At 39.5% G+C, this 25,152-nt stretch overlaps 1 protein-coding gene across 1 annotated transcript; it reads right to left on the bottom strand.

Moving 5' to 3' along the window:
- Window positions 1-216: 216 nt before the first annotated feature.
- CDKN2A (cyclin dependent kinase inhibitor 2A) lies at window positions 217-24,880 on the bottom strand. The gene is given in 3 exon segments (NM_213735.2): window positions 217-559; window positions 3,024-3,330; window positions 24,628-24,880. Coding segments are annotated over 2 exon segments (396 nt in total). The 5' UTR covers window positions 24,818-24,880; the 3' UTR covers window positions 217-559; window positions 3,024-3,124.
- Between the last annotated feature and the right edge of the window lie 272 nt (window positions 24,881-25,152).

Below are 25,152 nucleotides of genomic sequence, written 5' to 3'. Positions count from 1 at the left end.
CCTTGGCTCCACCACTTGCTGGCAGATTGACACAAGAAAGACAGTGTAATCCACTTAAGATTCGTTTTCCTAGTTCACAAAATGGCTGTTATAACCCCATGCCTGGCGGGTGTGAAGCTCGAAAGAGGAAGTGCCCACATAGATGTGTTCCCAGGGCCTGAATACTCACTCGATCCAGAAAATTCAACCTGATGAAAAGACAAGAAGAGTGTTGGCTTTTTTTTTTTTTTTTTAACCCTTTTATGAATGTAAATTCGAAGGAAGGGGAAAGCAAATCTATATGACAATTTTTTGTTCCCCATTAGCCTTGCCCGCTGTATATGTGGAAGTTCCCGGCCAGGAATCTCGAACCCACCCCCCAGCATGAACCCCACCCGCTGAAATAACAATGTCAGATCCTTAACCCGTGGCGCCATAGGGGAACACCAGCAGTTCCAAGTTTTCTAAAAGGCAACCCAGGGAAGAATTTGGTGTGGTGGTGGTGGTGTGCTTCTTTTTTTCAAATTTTCACATAGTTGCAGTATCTCTGGGTTTCAATGATTTTGAAGGTTGGAAATGTCTGTAGAAAGAAAAAGGACATTAGAAACCTGAATTCGAAGCCCTGTGAGCCCTCCCTCCCTCCTCTCTTGCAGTCCCCCACTGGTTATGCGGACACCTTTTTTTCTTTCCTTTTTTTTTTTTTTTTTTTTTTGTCTTTTTGCCTTTTCTAAGGCCGCTCCCATATGGAGTTTCCCAGGCTAGGGGTCTAATCAGAGCTACAGCTGCCGGCCTACGCCAGAGCCACAGCAAGGCGGGATCCGAGCCGCGTCTGCAACCTACACCACAGCTCAGGGCAACGCAGGATCCTTAACCCACTGAGTGAGGCCAGGGATCGAACCCGAAACCTCATGGTTCCTAGTCGGATTCGTAAAGCACTGAGCCACGGCGGGAATTCCGACACCTCTTCTTAACATCCACCAACCCTCTAGCGAGTCTGGACCCTCTCAGCAGCCGAGGCACTCCGGAGCCTGTTCAGCTGGTCTGCTTCCTGCTCGCCAGCCGCTCCCGCTCCGGACCCGCTCGAGGAGGGCCGGGAGAGAGCAACGGCTCAGCCCGAGGGGTTGCAAGAAGAAATCGGGTATACAACGAATGCCAAGTTATTTGCCATACATAACGCTAGGCGACTGGACGTGAAGGTGTCGCCTCGCTCTTCGCAAGTCCCCAAGTATCTCTTGCACATGAACTGGGGAGATTCAGCAAACTCATGTAACCAGAGGGCACCTCGAGCTCAGGCGCACTCCGAAGTATGCGGCTTTTCGGTTCCAGTTCTACCGTCTTCTTTCCCAGATTCCCTCTCCCAAACAGGCTCTCTAACGTTTCTAGCACAAAATACATGTTTTGCTCTAACATCCTTTCTTTGACTTACAAGCCACTATGCTATCTGATCTCGGCCCTCCTCTTTGATCTCACTGTGCAACTCGCTCCAGCTCACCTCCATCCTGCTAATCCACGACGTTCTTCTTCTTTTTTTTTTTAAGGCAGTCTTTGCACTTGAGAGTTTCTCTGCCTCCAATAGCTAATCTCTTCTCATAGGTTAGGTTCTCTGACCACTCTAAGACAGCCTCCCCCCATTAACACTTCACTCTTCTCCACCATATTTGTTTTACATCAAAAACTCATTCTTTGAAATACATCGTTACATTCCTTGAAGTCTATTTACCAGAACCTAAGCTTTGTGAGGGCAGGACTCCTGTTATGTCTTGTTCACTTTTGTGTCCTACATAGAATGGGGCTTATCACAGTAGGAACTTAAGGAAGGCAGGCAGGAAGGGAAGCCGGCAGCTAGGTATGCTGGGCAGGAAGGAAGTAAAGAAGGGAGAAAGATCATAGGTACTTGGGTTAAATACCTTAGGTTTGACTATAAAGGCTTACTCTATTCATTTGCTTGGCTCACTTCTAAATCCTTCTCTTCAGCTCCTCCCAGTTCTTTCAAGGCCCAACAGCCCTGTGCTTGATTCCTAGTCCTACCAGGGTCCCAAGCTCAAGCTTCAATTGGAGGAGAGAGAGAGTAGACAGGAAGGAGACATTCATGCCTCTCACACCCAAGGCACGCTACACTTCAGACATGTCCCAGTTAAAGGTCCAGAGTGAGCCTCTCCACTCTATATTCCTAGGCTCCTCTAAGGCACACAGAGCCTGATGCCCCAGTTCAGAGCCAAAATAGGTTTAATATCAGTCTCTTCAAAGACATAGTCTACCTTAAATTTTCGTGTTAATTTTGTATATTGCTTCATATTGATTCCCCCTTCAGAAAAAAATCAGAGTATAGCTGGTACTTTTTAGGCAGGTAGGAGTGAGGTAGGGGAATGAGGCCAAGGATAAAAAGTCCTTGCAGTCATAGGAAAAGGCAAGGAGGACCACATAAGCTTAAGAGAGGGTCTCAGTTTCTCAGAGAGTGCAGGAAATCCCATAGCAAATTCCATGGTGCAGACTTGAGTGTCGGTGAGGTCTCTATTCCAGTAGCCCTGGAAACCTCCTGGGGGAGCTCTGGAAAACTCCACAGCATAGAGCGAGAGTTCGATTTAGCAGAATTTTGCGAAAGAGCCGAGAATGATAGTTCTCTGCCAGACGGTGCCATGCGCACTTGGCTTTGTAAATTCCAGGGTTGGTTCAGCTTCCTGGGTAAGCTCATAAGGAAACTGGGGGCCATTAAATGGATGAGGCTGGCCAGTTAATCTGCAGGAGGAGGGGCCACTAGACCTCTAGCCTCCTAAGTGTTCAATTCGCCACAGTCTGGTCCTTGAGCTGTGGCACGAGTGTTTGGGGGTGGGGGTGGAGCATGTTTATCGAATGGGCTTTAACACGCGGAAGTCTATCTTGGGCTATTTCCAGTCTGCTCCCGTAAGGAGGCAGCGCAACTGGAGTTATCCCATGGGTTTGCAGAGTGAGCTAAGGTAAGACCAAATACTCTACCATTCTGGCCCCAACTTTCTCTTCTGAGAAACGAATGCGTTGAGCTGTTTTAGCTGAATGGGCCAGCTCACCTGCGGGATCTTCTCCAGAGTTTGAGCGAGCGTGGCTACCGCCTTCGGTCCTCCCTGCGTTCGCGCGCAGGTACCCGGCGACGTCACGGTGGCCCCTCTCCTCAGCCAGGTCGACGGGCAGGCGGCCCCAGGCGTCTCGCACGTCTAACCGGGCCCCGGCTCGGTGCAGGACCACCAAAGTGTCCAGGAAGCCCTCCCTGGCGGCGTCGTGTACCGGTCGGGTGAGGGTGGCGGGGTCCTCGCAGTTGGGGTCTGCGCCGTGGAGCAGCAGCAGCTCCGCCACGCGGGTGCTGCCCATCATCATGACCTGAGAGAGAGAGCAGAGTGGTCAGGACTGTGAAGCCTCCACCCCATGCGGATGCCCTTACAAGCCACAGTCTAGTTACTATCTTCTTTCAGTTACCTACTCATGTAGCCAGTTCTTCTAAGTATTCCATTTTTCTTTTCTGAACACATTCTGTTATATTTTCCAAACTTTTGTGGAGTTCCAGCCACACAAAAAATACTGTTAGAGTCACAGACAGCAAAAGTGTGAGGAACAAATTGGCTTTTACTGCAGCCTAACCTCCTGTATTTTCTTCATTTTGATATGAAATTATGTAAGGCCCAGAGATTTTGTATGGTTCAGCTGTATATCTGAGCGCAGAACGTGGTAATTAAGTGGCAAAACAAACAAACAAACAAAAACCTCAACTTAATTCTTGAAAACCTTTTAAGCTACCCTTGTTTTAAGTTACCCTGAACGTTGCACTTCAATTTCGTTAAGTATAAAATGAGAAAGTTTGTCTATCAAGTCCTAAAATTCCTTCCTTTGGTAAGCTAAATAATGCCTTCCAAAGATACTCAAGAACTGTGACTATATTACTTTATGTGGCAACATGGACTTTGCAGATGTGGTTAAATTAAGGATTTTGAGAGAGGTTAACCTGGATTGTCAGGTGGGCCCAATTTAATAACAAATTTCCTTATAAAAAAAGGTCAGGATACTCATATTGCAACAGAACAAAGGGTGGGGGAAAATGTATACATGTAGGGATAACTTGATCCCCTTGCTGTACAGTGGGGGGGGGGGAGGTAGTAAGGAAAAAAAAAAAAAAACCGTCAGTATCAGAGAGAGAAGATATAAGAATGGAAGCAGTTGTCAAAGAGACGATGCAGGGGCCAAGAGCCAAGAATGGTGACATCACTGGAAGTTGGAAAAGGCAAGGAAATGGATTCTTTTCTAGAACTTCCAAAAGGTGTGCAGCCCTTTGGATCCATTTTAGACTTCTAACTTCCAGAACCATAAGATAATAGATTTATGTTGGTTGAGGCTACAAAATTTGTGGTAATTTTTAATAGCAGGAAGAGAAAACTAAGACCTTTTCCAAGATTCCACTCGGAGAATTCACTGAAAAGGAGATGGTCACCTCATTTGGTTCCCCAATCATCTTTGATGCAAAACCATTACCAGAGAGGAATTTAAAAATAGTGTTTGCAATCACAACTATCTTACACTTTGAGTGGGTGGTGGTGGTAGATCATTCTTTTTTAGGGTAACCATTATTTTGTTATATTAGCTAGACCATAATAAAGAGGAATTACTAATCTTTAGTTACATTCTGTATTAAACATAAATTTTTTCCAATCAAGGAGTCATAACAAGTTATACTATGCTTGTTGGTTCCTGTCTTAGGAAAAATGAAACTGATTTAATTTTCAAAAAGACAGTGAGAAAATATAAGTGCATCAAATTATAGCTACAAAAAGAAAGAAAATCTATTGCAGTGCATTAGAAGAATGTACTGTTTTAAAAGAAAAACTGAAGAAACTTTCACATTATTAAAACTACTTATTTACACTATTAGATTTCTAATAGATTATGGATCAATTTTGAGAAAAAAAGTGATGCCATAATATTTTGGGAGCTCTCCTACAATTGCCAGAGCTAGTATATGTATGTCTACTTCCATGCCTGTATAAAATTCAGGTGAAAATACAATAGATTAATTGGATAAATTCAGTCCATCTTAATCATAAAACTGATTTTAAATGCTTTTATAATATTTTACATTATTAAAGGTTCAAAAGTGACAGAACATTTAAATAGTTAAACCATAATAGGAATCCAAAGCAAAAAAAAAAAAAGTAAATTAAACAAATATTTATAGGGTGCTTAAGTCAATTTGATAAGACAAATAATTTTTTCTATAAACTAAATATTTTTATAATAAGCACAAATTTGGTTAGGGTTCTAAACCAAAATCATACCCCCTTTTGGTAATGCTCTTATCCTCTCCATTAAAAAAAATTTAAATTAAAGTATCCAACTTTACTTTTGTATTTAAACGAATAAGGTCTCATCTAACATATTCCAGAACTGAAAATTTGCTAGCTGGTGGAAAAATTTTAGAGATAGCAAATTATGAATCATGCATGCATTTTTAAAAAGGACTCATACTTCTCTTCTACAACCTTTCTATCCTAAAATCTCTCCACATTTCAAACCCCCAAAAATCTCAAGTTTGAAGGCATTTTAGTTTTATTTTTATATTTGTATCTAAAAGTGTATAAAATTTATCCTATGTAGCATAGTTTCAGGAAAAGAAGATTCACTTGTGAAATTTATCCAGTTCCAAGTATAGTTATTTGTTATGCTGGAGTTTTTGCAGTGTGCATTTGTTTCATATAAATTTTATTTTTCAGAATCAGAAATCATTGTCGAAACTGGGACTAACATTAGGGTAGTGACTGTCAGGAAGAATTCGACTTTAGCCTCAGATTCAGAAAGTCAGTGAAGGTGAAAACCAACAAGAAAAACAAATTCACAACACACCCTCGCACATACACACAATTGGCGCCGGGAGGAGAGAAAAGACATTTTCCAACAATGAGGAATTAAAAACTCCCAAATAAATTAATCTATCTCAAGTAAACTTAAAATGACAAAAATAATAGGAAATACTCCCCAAATGGTAACTAAATTGACAGCATTATTTCTGCAAGGTCACAATAATTTTTTTTAAATCTATGTCTATTTCCTAAATTCTTAAGCATATATTTTCCCTACTCAGTTAAAAAAAAGATATACATTTACTTCTGAATAATTTCAATCGACCTTTATTCCAACATACTCAGCAGTAGATTTTCACTGAAATCTCCCCCACCGTCAACAAAGAAGACGATCTCCTCGGTTCAAGTCAGCGAGTTCGGGGTTAAGCGGCCCAGCAAGTCTTAGATTTCTTTAAACTCTTACCCCAAACATTCGTAAATTTTACATCTGATAAAGAACACTTCTCAGTCTATATTAACACAAATAGGCTCTCCCCTTTAGATCTTTACATCATTTTAGAGATCTGAATCCCAAGGGCCTCCTCTTGTCCTCCGACGGATTTCTGAGCTCCCTGGATGTCGTCAAGAGGAGGGCTCCAACTCAAAACTCGGTCTAAAGACTCCTCAGGAAGTCTCACCTCGTTCGGACTCCCTGGCCAACCTTTTACTCCAAGGTCGCCCCCTCCCCTTCCCACAGCTGACTGGTCAACCCACCTGGATCGGGGTCCGACCGTAACGGTTCGGTGCGTTGGCCAGCGCCCCGGCCTCGAGCAGGGCCCGCACCTCGCCCTCCCGGCCCCGGGCTGCGGCGGAGGCTAGCCAGTCGGCCGAGGGTTCCATACTGCTCCCCAAAGCACGCCCCTTCGCTCCCTCCCTTCCTCCCTCCCGCCACTGTGGAGCGGCGCGGCCCGCCGGGAGCTTTCAGGAGCAGCCCGCCCCTCCCTCTTTCCTCCTCCGAGGTCGGCGGAAGCAGCCCCCAGACTCCGTCCCTCGACTCCCGCGGTATCTTTCCACCCGGAGGAGCGCCCTCCACGCGATCTTACAGGAAGCGCCCTTTGCTTCCAAAGTGCTGCGAATGAAACACCCTGGGGTCGCCCCACGCTAGGCGTCCTCAGTCACGGGTCCACCGCTGGCCCCGAGCCCGGGCAGGAAGCGGTCTGGAGAGTGAAGAAGCCGAGGGGTTGGTGGGGGCGGGGGCTTGAGCTGTCCTACCTGCCCCCCCCGCCCCCGCCCCCGCCCCCTCCCCGAACCCACGCGGCCGCCGCCGGGCAGCCTTCCTCCCTGCTCAGAGCCCCCACTCCCCACTGGCGCAGGCGCGGCTCCCAGCGTGTTTACGCCACCAAAACGAAATTCCTCCTATGCACACCCTCCTGGCATTAGAGAGTTGCATAGGATTCCTAACGGCCAAGTTTGAACCAGTGTGTTTGGTGTCATAGGCAAAGTATTGCTTCCTCTTTTAATCAGAAGAAATGGCCAGCCTGTCCTCTCGGTAAGAGTCCCTACCAGGATCGGTATCACCCGTACCACTATGAGGCTGCCCTTCTTTTAGGCCACACATCCCCACCCCACCCCCCCAACACTCAGCACCTGGCGCTTTTTCTTTGCCAGAAATCCTAACTCAAACGTTCATTTTGAAGAGTCTGCTCGCCCGCCAGCCTATGCCTCCCTCCCTTCACACACGTGTTCAACGGACGTTGGGGGAGAGCGTTTCCATGCACAATGACTGGTTCTCGTGCCCAGTATACGGGCTGGCTCCCAGAAGATGTTTATTTAACAAGGACAGTGGAGATTTCTGCCTATAAGCAGATAGGAAAGTGGCAAGAGAGTCACTGGGCTGACAGATTCTGTTTTTAATAAATACTTCCTCCTAAACCAGAAAAAGTGCTCAGAGCTCTAGAGGCAGAATTGCATTCAGAACTGATACAGAGACCAGGCTCACACACTGTCCTGGGGTCTCCTCTTCTCGCCCCCTGCTCCAGCTCTCCTCACTACTGGAAAAACCATACAATTTTCTTAGTTCTAGAATGAGGGGATAAACGTGGTCCTTACTTCATAGGACTGTTCTGAATTTTAAATGAATTGATATACATACAAGCATTTAGAAGAGCACCACACATCCTAAACTAATACCAATTACCTCTTAAATGATTCTTTTGAGAATTCTCTTGCAATCTTGTTATGAGGCACAGAGAAGAAAATGCTTTGGATAGAATTATCAATATTATATAAATGGAAGGCAAGAAGACCATAATCACTGAAACGATGATGGACATTCTCCCCAACAACTGACATATTTAATGAAAAGTTTAACAGAAATTAGGGGATAATAAGTGAAAGAAAATCCAACAAGGTTCTAATTTACCCTGTGGTTATTACACACATACATATATATGTATATGTGTGTATACATATATATAAATTGGATTTCTCAGACTTTCCAGATGCCTTAAGCACCTACTTAATCTGTCAACTAGATAACCCAGCTCTATTTAAAAGTTATGTTTCAAGCCCTAGTTGATTCCTCTTGAAGACCCAGAATATCTGACTGTACTTTGAGTCACAGTTAGCTCAGGCACCTTATGAAGTTTTAAATGATGCTTGTTAAAACACTCGTGGGATGGCAAATCCATTATAAAAACCCACAATGCATAACTGTGCCATCTCTATTTACCTCCAGTCACCTCTCAATTATTAGGGCAACAATGGTGTGGAAAATTCAAACTGTGGTAGAGATAATAACATTCTTTTAATGTATTGTATGATGAGAAGGGGAGAATGGCAGTTGTGGTGATGGGATGAATGGAACAGAATTCCCTTGTATTATGTCTCACTTTTTAGACTAATATCATAATTAGTTCCCATCTCTAAAATAATGTCTCTTAATCTTGGGGCAGAGAGAGTAGGACCCTTGGAAAACCTATTGAAAGCTATATACCTTCTCCTCAAAAAATAAAGTATACAATTTCATTTAAAAAGTGTGTTCACTGGCACATATAACTTTTAGGGAATTCAGAAATTCCTCGAACACTCACCTATAGACTCTGACATCAAGAACTCTTTAAACTCTCATGCAATATCCTGGACAGTTGTCGAAGGAAATAGGTGATGGAACCATATAAAAACATCCCTTGGAAGAGTTCCTGTAGTGGCTCAGCAGAAATGAATCTGGCTAGTATCCTTGAGGACGCAGGTTCGATCCTGGCCTCACTCAGTGGGTTAAGCATCCAGCATTGTCCTGAGCTGTGGTGTAGGTCACAGACGGGGCTTGGATCCCAGGTTGCTGTGGCTGTGGCCAGCAACTATAGCTCTGATTGGACCCCTAGCCTGGGAACCTCCATACGCCTTGGGTGTGGCCCTAAAAAGACCAAACAAAAAACAAAAAACAAAAAACAAAACCATCCTTGGATACAACATGGAGGTTGACTTTCTTAAGAACAGGTTTTAGACATGTATGTATTACCTCTAGCACTTACAGTAGAGCTCCCCAAAGATTATGGCATCCTTGAGTGTGACTTCTTTGTTCTGGAAATTAACCCCGTACTACATTAGAAATCTTGCATAAATAAGTTGTTAAATTTTTTAAAAATCTGAAAGCTTTTCTAGTTTTTCTTTTAAAGAAACTACCAAACTCCCAATTTACTCATGGAAATAACCTCTGACCTGAGAGGAAAAACCTCAAAAGACCTAAAGCCCAGGATTCTGGTGCTGGTTATGCCAATCTCATATTCCCCATATGTAAAATGGAGTCATAATATATTTCATGGATTGATCAAATAAGATGATATATGTCAAAGAGCTTCTTAAATTCTAGCTTCTTGGTTATTGCTATTGCCATCCTCAAACTTCCTTCTTTTCTTCCCTGAGAATGTCATGGCCCTGTTTAGGTTTGTGCTGTGTGGGCACTTTTGAAATCTATACTGTGAAATTAAAATTTGTCTCAATTGTGATCATTTTTTTTAAAAAAGATTATTCATTTTTAAAAAATGAGTATTTATCCAATAAGCTAAGTAAGGGTATTAAGTATGGGAGGGTGGGGTGGGAGAGGAGGTGTTAAACATATGGGCTTGAGTTGGACTGCCCGTGTTCAAACCTAGACTTTTCATATAATTGCTCTATAACAAAGTAACTTAATGTACCTGGACCTCAGTTTTTTCATCTGTGTAACTGAGATTACAGTACTTACCTTAAACGGTCACAGGGATGAAATGAAATATTATATGTAATGTGTGTAGAAGAGCATAGGGAAGCAAGAGATAACACAAGAAAGTGAAAACGGAACCAAACTTGTTATGGTGGCTTAGGCAAGGTCTCCATGGATGTTGAAAGCTGACTCTAATCTCGAAAAGTGTAAGAGGACAAAGATGAAAAGAAGAAGAAAGAGCATTTCCTTTGTGGCTCAGCAGGTTAAGGATCCAGCATTGTCACTGCGATGGTGCCAGTTTGATCCCTAGCCCAGGAACTTGCACATGTCTCAGGCATGGCAAGAAGATGAAGGAGAGGAAGGAGAAGGAGAAGAAGATGAAGAAGAAGGAGGAGAGGAGAAGGAGGAAAAGGAGAACAGAAGAAGAAGGGAGAGGAGGAGTAGAGGGAAGAGAGGGAAAGGACGGGGAGGAGGAGGGGGGAGGGGGGAAAGAAAGAAAAAAGGAGAAGAAGAAGAGGGGGAAGAGAAGGGAGAGGAAGGGGAGGAGGAGAAGGAGGAGAAGAAGGATGTTCTAAGCAGAGGTGAGAGCATGTGCAAAATCATAGAAATTTGGGAAAACTGAAAGTAATTTCCTGGGATGCATGGTGAGAAGCTGGAAAAATAAACTTCTAGAAGAAGAGGCTACAAAAGAGTCTGCTAAGTGCTGCTCAGATTGTCAGAAGGAAAACCAGGAGTTAACAGGATGTCAAGGAAGTGGGGAGCTACTCTTTCACAGATTGGCTGTGATAGCTCAAGGCATTGTGTGGTAAAGGGAGGCAGAGGGAAGTTGGAAGGGCCTCAATATACGTGTACCCTCAAGGAAAAGTGCCAGGTGACAGGAAGGACAGTTAGGAGAGAAAAAAAGAGAAATTGAGGACATAGGTAAGATAAGAGTTATGTGGAGGACCTGAGGTCCCTAAAAAGTCATGAAGCAATGGAACACAATGCACAGAGAGTGGTCATAAATTTGGAAGCAGGAGATTCAGCTAGATTTGAGAAGGGAGAAAAAGTTGAAGTGTTTCAACTTCCTTCCGTGAACAAAGAAGCTGGCTTGTTTGCAGCAATGATAGGATGGTGGGTTAGGAAGTGAGAGTGGCAAAGGTTTTAGAATATATGTTATGAAGAAAGACAGATGGGCTACAGTAGGACTTAGAAAGAGAATCCTTTTCATCAGCCTGGGGAACCCAGTTGAGGGTAGGTGACACTAAAGGAGCAATTATCTATTTTTTTTAAATTAAAGAAAGTCTTAAAATGATGGTACTCCAGTGACTATACAAATCAAAGAAGAGAAATTCTAATGTAAGCATTAATTTGATACATCACCAGAATGAGAAAGATATTTGAGAAAGTAGTCTGAAATTAGGGTCTGGTTCTGATAAGACACTGCAGTATGATATGCATGATATGCAAACATATCTTATGATAACATTATTGTATCAGAAAAATATGGAGTGTTGGAGAAATAGCTCTGAATTGGGACCAAAGGACAGTCCTGATTTGACTATCTAATGGAAAGCTTTTTTTGACTGTGAAATCCCTCTAGACTATTCTTAGCTTCAATTTCCACGTGAAATTAAAATGGACTTTATTTTGTTCTATCCTTTGTATCTCATGAGGTTATTATGTCAAATGAAGCAATACACACAGAAGCTATTTTAAAATCACACTTATCTTTACCATATTCAATATTAGTACTGTCATAAAAGAATTATTTTAAAATATAGTTTGAAGTTAAAAACAAAATATGCATAGAATATCTCTGGCCAAATACGGAAAAGTCTGTTAACTGTGGGGAGAAGAAATAGGGAACTGGGATGGGCATGTGCTTTTCTTTTCACATTCTGCAACAAGTATAGTTGGCATTTTTTACTATATGTGTACATTAGCCATCTAGTTAGCGAAACATAATACATGAGCATTGTTTTTCTGAAAACTATCATTCATAACTTTATTTGACAAAAAGAGTAGCTGAGTTCATACTATATGCCAGGCATTTGGCCTTAAGTTGTGGGTTCAAAAAAAAAAAGAGGGGCCCTTAGTCAAGAGGGTAAATTGGTACCAAATATTAACATGTTTTGATTCTCTGGAAGAGGGAGGTGGTCTGGAAATAGGATGCTCTCTTTTGGGGAGTCTATATTAACAGTACAGGAGAAGGAAGATACACTCTGACAACTGATACCCCAGACCTGTGTGACCAGGCAAAAGATGTTCTGTTTCAGAGTTTGGCGAGGATCCCATAATTAGGGAGATCTCCTTAGAAAATAGCTTATTAAAGCAGGTATGTTCTCTTAATGGAGCTTCTGGACATACCTGGGTTAAGCCTGAACAGATGGTCTCTAGGGTTGAATTCTGTGTGCAGTAGAGGATTATTTGAAGACCAAAGCAGTGGAAGAATAACTTCATTCACCCTTTCAATTTAGAATGAGTTAATAAAGTCAGGAAAAGAAGACCTCAGGCCTAGTTCCACCACCAACTTCATTACCTTGAGAAAGTAATACTGTATTCTGCAAAGTAGGCATAATAACAACTGTGCCTCAAAAGATCGTTATCCACTCAAGAAAAGTGCCCCTCAAAGTGCCTCTGGGTAAGAATTCTGAAGGTTTACTGTCCAATCTGGATATTTCAAATGGGAAAGAAGGACTTTCTTGGGTGAAAAATGGCAAAGAATACAAAGTTTGCTTTTAATTATTTTTCCACAAGAAGAAAATATAACTTTAGCATGAAAAGGAGACCCCTGAGAAAAAGAGGAGAATTCTGTAACAGGTTAGTTAAAAAAAGGGAATGTGGTCTCAGGGATTAGATCTTTGGAAAATTCAAGATCGAGGATGTTTTCTTCTTTTTGCTATTCTCTAATTAAATTCAATACAGCACAGTTATTGCATATCTGCTATGAATAAGTAACTCTTTTAGGAACTCTCTAACATCTCTTTTCACTCTCACTCTGAATTATTGTAAAAATTTATTTTTCTGTTCAAATAGGACTTGGGCAAAGAGCACAAAACTCAAAGTATCTTATTATAAACCTGGTACGTAAATATAGGCAAGTCAAATTTTCAATCTTAGTTTCCAAAATATCAACTGGGTATAGAATCTGTAGTATTTATCATCATCTTCCCAAGATTATTTTGAGGATAATTTAGAAGTGTATTACATGTTATATGACAGATGTTGTTTCTAAATTGTGTGCAAAACAAATGAGCTTTTAAATCTATGTAAGGAGTTTACTTTTAAAAATATCTCTAGAGTGGACTCCTGTGAAGTGAGGAATCTTTGCAGCTCATGAAAACAACCACTCTCTAACTCAACTGTTTGATATTTTGTAAATATCAGACTGCGTTTGTTGAGAAATATCCTTTGTTGAATTACTTATGCTTATCAGTAACTACCCAGCCAGTGGAAAAAACTAAAAGATTGGCATTCTCTGTTAGTATATGTATCTTTCTCTCTCTCTCTTTCTATGTACATATACATACATGTATCTTTCTCTCTCTCTCTTTCTATATACATATACACGCATACATATATGTATATACACACATATATGTACACGTGTGCATACATGCATAATTGGTATACATACACAGATATGGAGGATTAGAATTAGCCTAATCCTGAGGGACAAAATAAGTGAAGCACATAATTAGAGGAGAGACAGAAATAGAATCAATAGAAAATTCATTTCAAGTTGCCAAGAAAATCATAATAGCTACCATTTACCGAATCCTGACTATGTGACAAGCATTAAGTAGCTTTCCATATATCATTTCTAGTCTTGCAACCCTCCTATAGGATGGATTATTATCTATCCTACAGGAAGCCCAGAGCGCTTAAGTCACAATGCACAAGGAGATGAGTTCAAACTCAAGGTTTCCAGTTCTGTCTGAGAGATGAACACTCTACCCACTATGGTTCCCTGCTGATTGATTTACACAGTACATGGTGGACAACTCAGCAATGCTTCCCTTTCTTTGAGAACTGTGCCCCCTTTTTTAGTTTTATTGAAGTATAGTTGATTTACAAGGTTTTGATAATTTCTGCTGTACAACAAAGTGATCAGTCATACATATACATCTATCCATTCTCTTTCAGATTCTTTTTACACATAGATTATCACAGAATACTGGGTAGAGTTCTTTGTGCTATAGAGCAGGTCCCCGCTGGACAATCACTCCATATACCTCATTGTGCATATGCCAATCCCAAACTCCCAGTCTATCCCTCAAGCAGATTGTAAATTCTAGACCAAGGTGACAGGATCTCCACATTTGGAAATTACTGTGCTTCTGAGCCATTATTTTTGAATAATAATATATACTGATAGAAATTTGGATCTTTACATCCCCTCAAAGTCACTTAACCCAGTCCTCTCATTTTTGAATGACTTTTTGCTGATTATACTTCACACACGTAAAAAATGTAAATGAGCTTCATAAAGAAATGCAAAATTATACTACACAGTAACAATAACCTAGTATTTTGAAATATTTCCTTCCTGTCATTTTCTTTGCTCAGTTCTTATGGGTATAATACAATTTTGAAATGATCTTTTCCTCTCACTATTAGAGCATTTTTTCAAATTCTTCAAAATCGCTTTATGAACACCACTTTTAATAGCCACAATACACTCTAGTGGGGGTCAGGAGGAAGTTACAGTTTATTTATTGATGCCCTTGTTGTCAGATATTTAAAGTGTTTCTAATTGCTACAACAAAGAGTATTGCAGGTTTTCAAAGAATCTAAGGCTTGTAACATATATTGCAAAATTGCTTTTCAAAAAGCTATCCCCTTTGATTTGTTGCAAGAAAATGGAGGGGTAGTGCACTGCCATTGTTACCCAGTAAATAAAATTTCCCTGAAGACCTTAAACTCAATTTTTTCTTCATATTCCTTCTAGGGCTACAGCTACTTACTCTGACTGGGACAGATATGATTGGTGAGGATAACTACATCCTTCAACAGCAATCTTGGAGGAGACACAAATGCAGCATGGGTAACAGGAAAATCTAAGTCTTTATACTCAGGTAGACCTTATCCTTCATTTACCAGTTCTGAAGACTTGAGTAAATTTATTATAAGGAATAAAGAATGTCAGATATACAAAAATCTAGGCACACATTAAGCTCTCAAAACATGATACTATCTCTTTAATTTATTTATTTTTATTTTTATTTTTTGGCTGTGCCAGTGGCATACAAACATTCCCAGGCCAGGGATCAAACCTGAGCCATACCAGTGACAATGCTGAATCCTTAACCACTAAGGGAATGTTCCCACCAGGGAAACCCTTAAAGGATATGACATTTACTATCATTTTATTCATTTAGGCCATCAAAGTCAATTTCCTCTTGGGTATTTTTTTTCTTATTACTGTATGTTCTGGCAGGTATCTGTGGTTTGAACAAGCAAACTCCCTTCCAAAAGGTGTGATTAATTCTCTCTTCTTCGAATTCTAACCCCATGAAAACAAAAGCTTCTTTATACTAAAGTTGGCTGTGTTATATAATAAAAGTACTTCTACAAAAACTTCCACTAAATCATGGGTAGTGACAATGGAGTATGTCACTATGTTCAGTGTTCCCTCTGCATTCATTGTCAACCACTACTAGCTCTTGGAGTGCAGTTCAAATAGAAAGTACAATGGGGAAACTATAGGTAAAATAGAGAAAATGTAAAGTTTACCTTCTCTAAACGTTTATTCCTAACCTCCCTCTTTTTCCTCCCTCTATCCCTCCTTGATGGGATAGATTTTCTCCTTTCAAACATGTATCATCCTCTTAATTGCTAGCCTTGAACACACATAATATTCTACCTCTGCTTACATGTATGTGCTGTTATTGATTTGAGAAAAGGAAACTCACAGAGAAGTAATATTTTGTTCAGTTTTCTCTCTTGGTGAGAGTTGAGTATTCATGGCTGACTGACTGGGTTTAAGGATAATTTATGATACTCTAATTCAGGAAAATCATCTATATTGAAGCTTTCCCCTTCAAAGGGAGACATAGTTGGCCCCTTCCCTACAACTATCCTTTAAGAGTAGCCTGCCTTCTTGGGGTTCTAGAATCTAATGGTTATCTTTAATTCCCTCCTCCCTTCCTCCCTCCCTCTTCCTTCCTTTTTCCCTTCCTCCCTTTCTTCCTTCCCCCTTTCCTGCACTTCTGAAGCCAACTATCCCCTAATATTATAAAAAAATCATAAGAAAATTTTGTGTTGGATCACTCTTCTTGGAGTCACATTCTTACCCAATATGTGATTAAACTCCTCTGGAAGGAATCAATTTTATGATGATATACAACAAAACTGAATAAATCAGAAAATGCTTCCTATTCATATTTTAGCACCTTTCACTTACAGATTTAATGTTTCCACTCATGTTTTCCTTTGAGTCTCTGGGTTGAGGGTATAGTTTTATACTTCTCTTTCTTATGATTAGGATAACTCCCAGACTTTATTTTTAAAAGGCAATAACAGAATTACTTTGTTTATTCTGCTCTAGTGTTATATAACTAAGCCAGTTTTGCCTAAGAAAGTATATTTAATGTATTTTGTCTCTTTGATACTCTGTAAATGAAAAAAGAATAGTTGGAGGTCACTTTCCAGGGAAGATATTCTGAAGGTTTTGAGGATGACTTAAATGTTTCTGCCCCTCTTTCCTTCCACCATACACACACACACACACACACACACACACACACACAAACACACACACTCTTTCTCTCTCTCTCTCACACATACTTTTTATACTAAAGAATTTTTAGAAAATTCTGCCCTGAAAATATTTATTCAGATACTCAGAATGCAGCAAACTATTCTGAAATAATCAAGAGCCCATTACCTCAGTGGTTCCTCCAGAAATTATTTTGAGTTATTAAATTTTTTGATAAATTGAAGGGAAATCATTTTTTCAGTTTTCTAAAACTAATTTAATTTCTTATCTTAGAAAATGGAGGTTCATGAATATTGTTTAATATCTATTTAATAATTATGAATACTAGAAAAGTTTGGAGTCACTGTAAAGGCCATCATATAGGGCTTCTGTTCAAATTTATACTGATTTTTTTACTTGACACTTTTTCATAAGCCAAGGATTTGAATATATTAAATATTGTTATTATAATATGTATATTCTTTAAAAAGAAGTTCTGTAATTTCTAGCTACTCTATATTATAAGTGAGAAGGCATTTAATGTAAAAGTAAACTAATGTGTTTTTAAGGATGTGGTTTAATAAGACACTTTAACAATAATTGACAAATATATGTGATGAATCAAAGTTTATAATAAAAGTGTTAACAATGTATCTTACATATATTTCTTTATCTAGTTTTTACTAGGTATTATAGAGTACCACCTCAGGTTTACAGATGCGAAAATGGAAACACTGAGGCTTTAAATATTTAGTCCTAATATCACATAGCTAGTAAGTAAAGGAAACAGAATATAAACACAGATCATATGTCCCAAGAAAGTGACATTTCTACTTTGTTCTTCAAGTGACTCCTATGCTGGTACATTTATTACCCTTAAATTGAAATGGAAGTGAGTTATTTATATTTAATTTATAAGAAGTTTTGAATTAAATCTATTCTGTGGAAGAAATATATTTCTGAAAAAAAAAATCAATCTTGTTTCATTATGAGATTCAATGGCTTTTAGAGCCTATAAGGACTTCAGTTATTATACAGCCTTATTTTTTCAGAACTTTTTCATTCGCCCAATCAATATACATTTACTGGAATATATGTGGCTGATGCTGATAAAACAGAGATCTAAGGGAGTTAAGCAACTTACAAAATAATAATTAACTAACTATGAGATGGAATTGAAACTATATATATGTATATATATATATATATATACCATATATATGTGTGTTATTTATATATTTACATATATACATACATAATATATTCACTCAAGAGGCAGTTATAAAGTGCTAAGTGAGGGCATTTGGGGCAAGGAACACATTTAGAGTTACTAGTCAATGACTTTTGACAGACCATGCAACCTATCCAAGCTTCAATCTCCAGTCTATGAAATGAGAGAATAAAATCCCTGAAAAATAAGGATAATGTGACAACTAAATGAGATAATGTAAGCTGACATGCTTTATATAAGCTCCTTATAATTATTTTGAAGGAAAAGAGAAAGCAAACTTGGCCATATGTTTTTGGAAGAAAGTTTCAATAAGCTTCTTTTAAAAAATTGTGTTACATAAAATATATTCAGCTTCAATATTCAGCATAAACCGAATGAAGTAAAATTCAAAGTGCTGTGTGTTGTATGCACAGTTAACAGTTATTTCAGAGTTAAAATATACTGTTTGTTCTCCAGATTGGGAAAGCTGTGCAAATGGGGGGATTCATTGTTCTTTGGATAGTTGCTGTTTCTTTAAATTGAGTGAAAGAGTTGTACAGTTGCTGAGTCAGATGATCTGGCAGCCTGAGAGATTCAGAGCAAGAAAATGGTGGCACTCAAAAAAAGAAAGTAAAACATAAGGTTTCCCCCTAATATTTCAGCTAACTAATAGGTGTAACACAGAAAAATATAGTTTAAAAGCAGAAAAGTTATGATGATAATTTGGAAGGCATAATACTTTAGTTTTCTTATAATTGCAAATTACTTTTAGCTTACATTATTCATAGATATTTTTCTCCCTCATCAATGAGATTTTACAGACATAAAACCTGATCATTTTGTCTATAAGTGTTTTATTCTGTTATGGCTACAGTTTACTGCAATATTGTCTTATCTTAAATGAATATAATTTAAACCTGAGAAATATTTCTATGTTTTTCTTCTCTTACATAATTTTAGGTTGTATGTTTACTGCCTGGTTTCTTGTTTGGAAAATGAAAGAAATACCTTACTACTTATTACTCTGTACCTGTCTATCTGGCACCATACATCCTATGTAAACAGGGGTAAGTATATATAATGTTTCAAAAAGATATTAAAAAATGTCTTTTGTGGAAATTTTCTGTCTGGTGCTATGAACTTTAATGCACAAGTATATCCTGTTATATCTTTCAACCAAAATGTGTTCTGATAGTATCTCCTCCAATGATTTATTTGGACTCTCAGTGTCCTTCCAGGGACTCAAAGTGTGACCGACTGACTCTAAAATTTTAAATCTTATCTAGAAGCCTGAAACTCAATTTTAAAATACATAAGCAAAAATAAGGTTAAAGAAGCAATGTCAGCCATGTTTGTCCCAATGAGCCACCTGTAACAGAATCCCTCTCAAATACTTTAAAAATGCAGATTCTTGGGATCCACAGCCAATCTACTGAGTCAGATAATCTGAGAGTGCACCCCAGAAATGTGTATTTTAAACAGAAGCCCATGTAATGATGCTGTTGATAACCTTTGCTTTACTTCTTGTTATCTTCATGCTTAAATTAGGACAGTTAGGGCATATTTATTTTCACCACTCTGAGTGCATAAATTAATTAGTTTCAATTTATTTAATAGACTACATATCTTTGTTCATATAGTTCTGAATCTCTACGATCTATAAAACTTTTCTTCCCTGAAGAAAAACAAAATAAAATTGGCTTCGCAACCATTTAAATGAGTTCTGTGATTTTTTTGAAGGTAAAGGGAAAAACAGAGCTAGCCGAAGAAGAATTAAAAAGTCATTTGTGATAAAAAGTAAAAATCAACTTATTCTTTTCAAAGGACCGCTGAGGCACTGTCATTTTAAGTCTTGTAGTTGACGTTTTTAATTTTTCCCCCTTTATTACTTCTCTCTGATTACACTGTTGTGCCTAACTGCAACAATCATTCCAGGGTTTGTGAAATAAAAAACTGCACTGACAAGCAGAGATTTTCTTCAATCTTCCCTTTAAACAAACACACATACATACACAAATGTTATTGGTACTTAGTAAATTCAACAATTGTTAATACACATGAGATTGCTGAACATACAGTGAAATACCATGAATTAGGATATGGTGACTAGAGAGGTCCCAAATTGGTAGGCAAGTTTTTAAGATAGAGCAGAGTCTTTAAAAGAACCTTCATTTTCCTAACTGCATGAAGTCTTTATTCTCAAGATTTTCTCCAATGGTTGGCTTGCTGACATAAAAATTGACCTTATTTCAATACTTACTGACTTTCTTTTCATTCTAATAAATGACTTCAATTGAAATGTCTTAAATGAGGGAGAAAGTTTTCAAACATGAGGAAAACTTCAGTATAAGAAGAAAGTTGTTGAGGGACATTATCGCCACACCAAATTGCACCCTAGACAGAGGAACAAAGAGGATGAGGCCTTTCCACGCTCCGGTCGCCACCTGGCCTGGAAGGGAATAAAAGAGCCCTGAGTCTTAGAAGTTCATTTTCCTCAGGATCCCTTAACCCTCGACCCTCAGAGTGAACCTGACCTACTTGGCCCCTCCCTTCCAGAAAAAAAGGCGTAACCAGTTCCAAGCGGGGGAGGTGACCCTGATAGTACCCTGTCATTCCCTACACCCCTCCTGAAGCCAAAGAAACCCACTAAATCTGCCTGCCCCCAACCCCTGCGCAGCCCCATTCTACTCTTCATTTAACCCCTGCTGGGCTCCATTACTCTGAGGAAATCTTACCCCGGTGGGGGGGAGGGGAAATGCTTGGGATGAGGGGCAAGGCCCAGGAGGCTAAATGTAGAAGGGCTACGTTTGCAGAGTGGGGAGTTAAGTGGGCCAGTGTTAACTCTTCCTGGAGGGTCCTACCCCAGCGCCCAATAAAATGGGCACCCAAAGCATCTCTAAGAATTGAAAGGGTGGGGAGATGAGTCAAGGAGGGTGGTTGGAGCTGGGAGGTGGGAGAAGGGAGGTCTGAACTTCTTAAGTTTCACTTCCTATTTTGGGGTCCTGGGGACACCCGTTTCAACCCAGTCCAACTATGGTGTCCAGCCCTACTCTGAAGTCATCTGGATAGGACTTGGGTAAGGAATACTGAGAAGGGGACATCTGCTGGGACGGGAGAGGCCTAACACACAGGAGCCTTAGAAAGGGTATAGCCACCCATTTATCATTTCTTTGAAAACTAACTACGTTGTGAATAGGCGCAGCGTGCACTAGAGTCTGAAGTCAGAACCCTCAAGGCTTTCTTCAGACCTTAAAGCCACCTTTTTATATAGGATACTTATTCAACTCATTTTCCTCACCCTTTCTCACTGCTTCCCCAACTAATGTTCAGCAAGCTCTTAGTTCATCCATACTACCATAGTCCTTTCAAAGGCTTTGAAAAAAAATTTACTGGTGATTTGTAATAGCACTTTGGAAAATTCAAAAATATAAGGATAAAATAAAAGATCACCAACTATCCTGAGGAAGCCACTATAAATATTTTAGTTGTGTGTGTGTGTGTATGCGTGTGTGTAGAGAGGGAGAGGAAAAGCAAGAATAAGAATTGTTTACTATTTTGAATCTTGCTTTTTAAAAAGTCACCTAACTTTATAATGTAATAATTTTACATTCTATTAAATATACTTCAAAAAAATGCTTGTTTATAATGTTGCAGATCTGAAATACATCAGATCATAATTCCAGAGTATAGGTATACCATAATTTAACAACCTGATTCCCAGAACTTCATGGAATTTTCAACTTTTTAGTTCTATGTATCTGTCTATATTGATCTTTGCCAGAATCTTTCTTAAGATAATGCTTACATATAGAAAAACTGAATAAATGTGTATAGATATTTTACAAGTTCTTGAAATATACCATAAAAATTTCTTGCCAGTGAGATGTTTAGGAAAGTGCATTGATCTTCAGTCAATAAACAGACACAATATTAGTCACCAAGTATGTGAAAATCAGAATTTAGAGAGCTATAATTTTTCTTAAAGCTATTTAATATTATAATTTTATATTTAGAAAATGAAACTATACCTATTATTTACATAATTTAAACTGTAGAAATAAAACACCACAAAAACTTTTTATCAGATTGGATTTTGGAGCAGACAGATGTTTCTTCAGGCCTAGGGTATTTTAGGATAGAATGGGGGCAAGTGAGATTGTCATGCTTCTCAAAAAGGACTAAAGATTTTAAAACAGCAAAAACGCTGGGTCGAATGTTCAGCCTTTCTTTAAGAAAGTATTTTTGAGATGATGTGGATCACTTTTCTCACATGTTGAGAAAATTGTTTAACTCTACTATAGTTGTTACCAGTGATGAACTAATATATAAATAGCAGACCTGTAAAATATTATGGACATAGACAGCAACTGGCTTGATCATTGTTACCTTAGGATGGGAACAGACTTTTTAAAATCCAAGAGACCCCAAAGAAGTACATGAATATTAAGCTGTGATTTCTGAAAGAATTATTGTTCATTAGAACATAATACAAGCTAGGGATCAGGTACAGACTGGGAATAATGGTTTATACTAGCTGTACAGTGCTTGCCTTGAGAGGACGCCATGCTGTTAAAGGAGGGGAAAACCCCTAAGAGTTCCCAGACAGCAGTAAACAAATAAATATTTAATTTCATAAAAATATGACTATTTTGGAAACACATCAAAGTAGAAGTAATGAATCAATTAATGTAATTCATCAGGCATATGTGGATAAGAAACCAGTAATGTGGAATTTTATTGTATACAGTTTCTAGTCATATGAAAAATCATAATGACCATATTTGCAGAAATTTTAAAAATATGTTAAAATAATAACACCTTACAGGTCTGCATTAATATTAGATAATTTATAGAAGTTATTTTTTTCAGCACTTTGGCTCTCAAGGAATTGTATGAATCCCAATATAATTACCATCCATACACATTTTAAAATCAATATAACCATAGACATATATTAAGGTGAGATACATAGTTACATGTGATTCATAATATTTCCAGATGTTTATGTGTGTGTATTAGTTCACATATCAAGTTGGAAAATTGCACATATTTTCAAAACATTTTACTCTATTCAAGTCATTAGTTCTGTCTTCAGATATTTGCTGAAAATTGGGCTTTCATAGTCATAGCATTTTTAAATAGCTTTCACATCATTCCTGAAAAGTTATACTTTAATAACAAGAAATAAGGGACTATTTTCAATGAACTTGTCATTTTTTTGTTTTTAACACTTTGTACAATGTATTATAAAATCAATATGTCTCTAAGTAATCACAATATTATATTGTGTATTCCCTAAAACAGAAAATACATACCCTATTTACATAGATTAAATTCTTCTAGTTTTTTACTATAGATGTTTAGATGCAATCTAATAATTTAAATAAAGAGCGAATAAGTAAAAACTAAGACATTAAAAAAAGTCATAGTGGCTCAATGCTTGCCTGTATTCATAAACACCATTTTTTTTGACAAAAGGATCCTGCTTATCCTTAAAATGAACTAAAATCAAAGCCAGCAACACGCCATGAAATTCTTTACAAGGTCCTTCTAGTAATTCTTAAAAAAAACCCTGAACTTTCATAGTAATATGAAAATGTGTATTTTCCCTATAAATTGTTGATTTTGCGAATAGAAATTGAGGCACCCGATTAAACACTAATAATTTTAATAGTTAAAACTTAGTTAAAATTTACATGTCAAAAAGTCTATTAACGTTACAACAATAATTTAAAAAAAAACCCCTCTGCCCGCCTTTGCTTTTTCAAGACATTTATTCTCCGGAAATAATGCGACAGGGATGGTCACAAAAGTGAAGCCTCATTAAATTTTTTTGGATTTGTAATACAAGGTCTAATTAGGATTCTGCATATTTTATCTGTAGTATATATATTTCAATTATTCTGGTCATAGGAAATTACATCGACTTCGTAAAGATTTATCTAGGGTGAGGACAAAACTACCTAGAATTCTTTTTTCAAGAAGTAGGCCTCATTTTTTTTTTTTTAAGTGTTAATTGAGATTTGAGATGGCTAAACTATGGCCGGTGTGATCCTCAGACTCCCCACTGTAGTCCTGTCTGCTGAAAATACGGGAATTGTCCCGTGTGCTTTGAAAATACCAGGCCGCTAAGAAGAAACCTCCATCCCACCACGAAAGCCATTCTCTCTACTGACTGCAAAGGCAAGTGTTTGCTCCTTTTAGCAGTTACTGATCCTCCGATCATTGTTACTATTTTGGGAAGTCAAACTGTGTGTGAGCCCCCAAATTCAAACGTCCTCCACGACTGGAAGGAGGGAGGATTGACCCCTCAGGAAGGCTGGGGAGAAAAAAGGCGGCCTCCAGCAAACTAAGACCGTTAGTAATACTTTCCTCCAGGGCGCAATAAAGTGTCTTAGAAACACACCTTGTGTGTGTGTGTGTGTGTGTGTGTATGTATGTATGTGCGTATGTGTTTACTGACTCCTACCCAGGAAATTCAGGAGTGACTGACTTCTAAAGTGGGTTTAGAATATCCCGGTTTTCTCTAGAGTCTCAGGGGATTCAGGAGGTGTGTGAAGGGGGCTCCGGGCTCAACATATTGGAAGAACTGCACCTCTAAGTAACTGTAATCCGTATGGGGAGAAAGTGGAAGGAGCCTCCACCCTCGGTAACAACCCCCTCCAACCTCGTCCGGAAGAAGATTTATCTGTGTATTAGATTACATCAAACAAATCATCCAAGGGCCGATTGCGCCCGGGATTTTCGAGGCCTTTCCTACCTGGTCTAGGATGCGGCTGCTGCGCTCTGCGCTGGCTCCTCACTAGCAACAGCACGCGGGCCGCAGCGGCCCTCACACCCGGCGCTGCCCACTCACCCGCTGGCCGCGCGATCTGCACCACGAAAGCCCTGACTCGCGGCGGGCCGCACGAGCGCCGAATCCGCACAGTAATCAAGAGACGGCGCACCATATTCTTGCCGCCGCGGAGCTCGGAGGGCGCTGCGCTGCCTTTTGACTTCAGAGGTAGGCAACTGCACGCCCGCCCCCCGATCGCAAACCGAGACCCACGCACCGCCCCCTGCCCATCCCCGCCCCCACAGGCGCGCCCCCGCCTTCTTTGCGCGCGCCCGCTCGCCCCCGACCTCCTCAGAGCTCAGAACCGTTCTGCGCCCAGCGTGCGCGGGAAAGAACTGCTCAGGCGCCCAGCGGCGCGCGCGCGGGCAGGCTAGAGTCTAGGTTTCTTTCCTTCCCCGTCACCTCCTTTTTCCCGCCCTGTCTGCGCTCCCCCCGCCACCTTCCCACCCT

Source organism: Sus scrofa, chromosome 1 (assembly GCF_054392235.1).
Source record: "Sus scrofa isolate SSC_HxYL_T2T_F1_AM1 chromosome 1, Sscrofa_HxYL_maternal_Yorkshire_Landrace_v2.0, whole genome shotgun sequence".
In the NCBI taxonomy this organism is placed as follows: Eukaryota; Metazoa; Chordata; class Mammalia; order Artiodactyla; family Suidae; genus Sus; species Sus scrofa.
The sequence above is the reverse complement of the archived record's forward strand: the minus strand, read 5'-3'. Positions and strand labels throughout refer to the sequence as shown.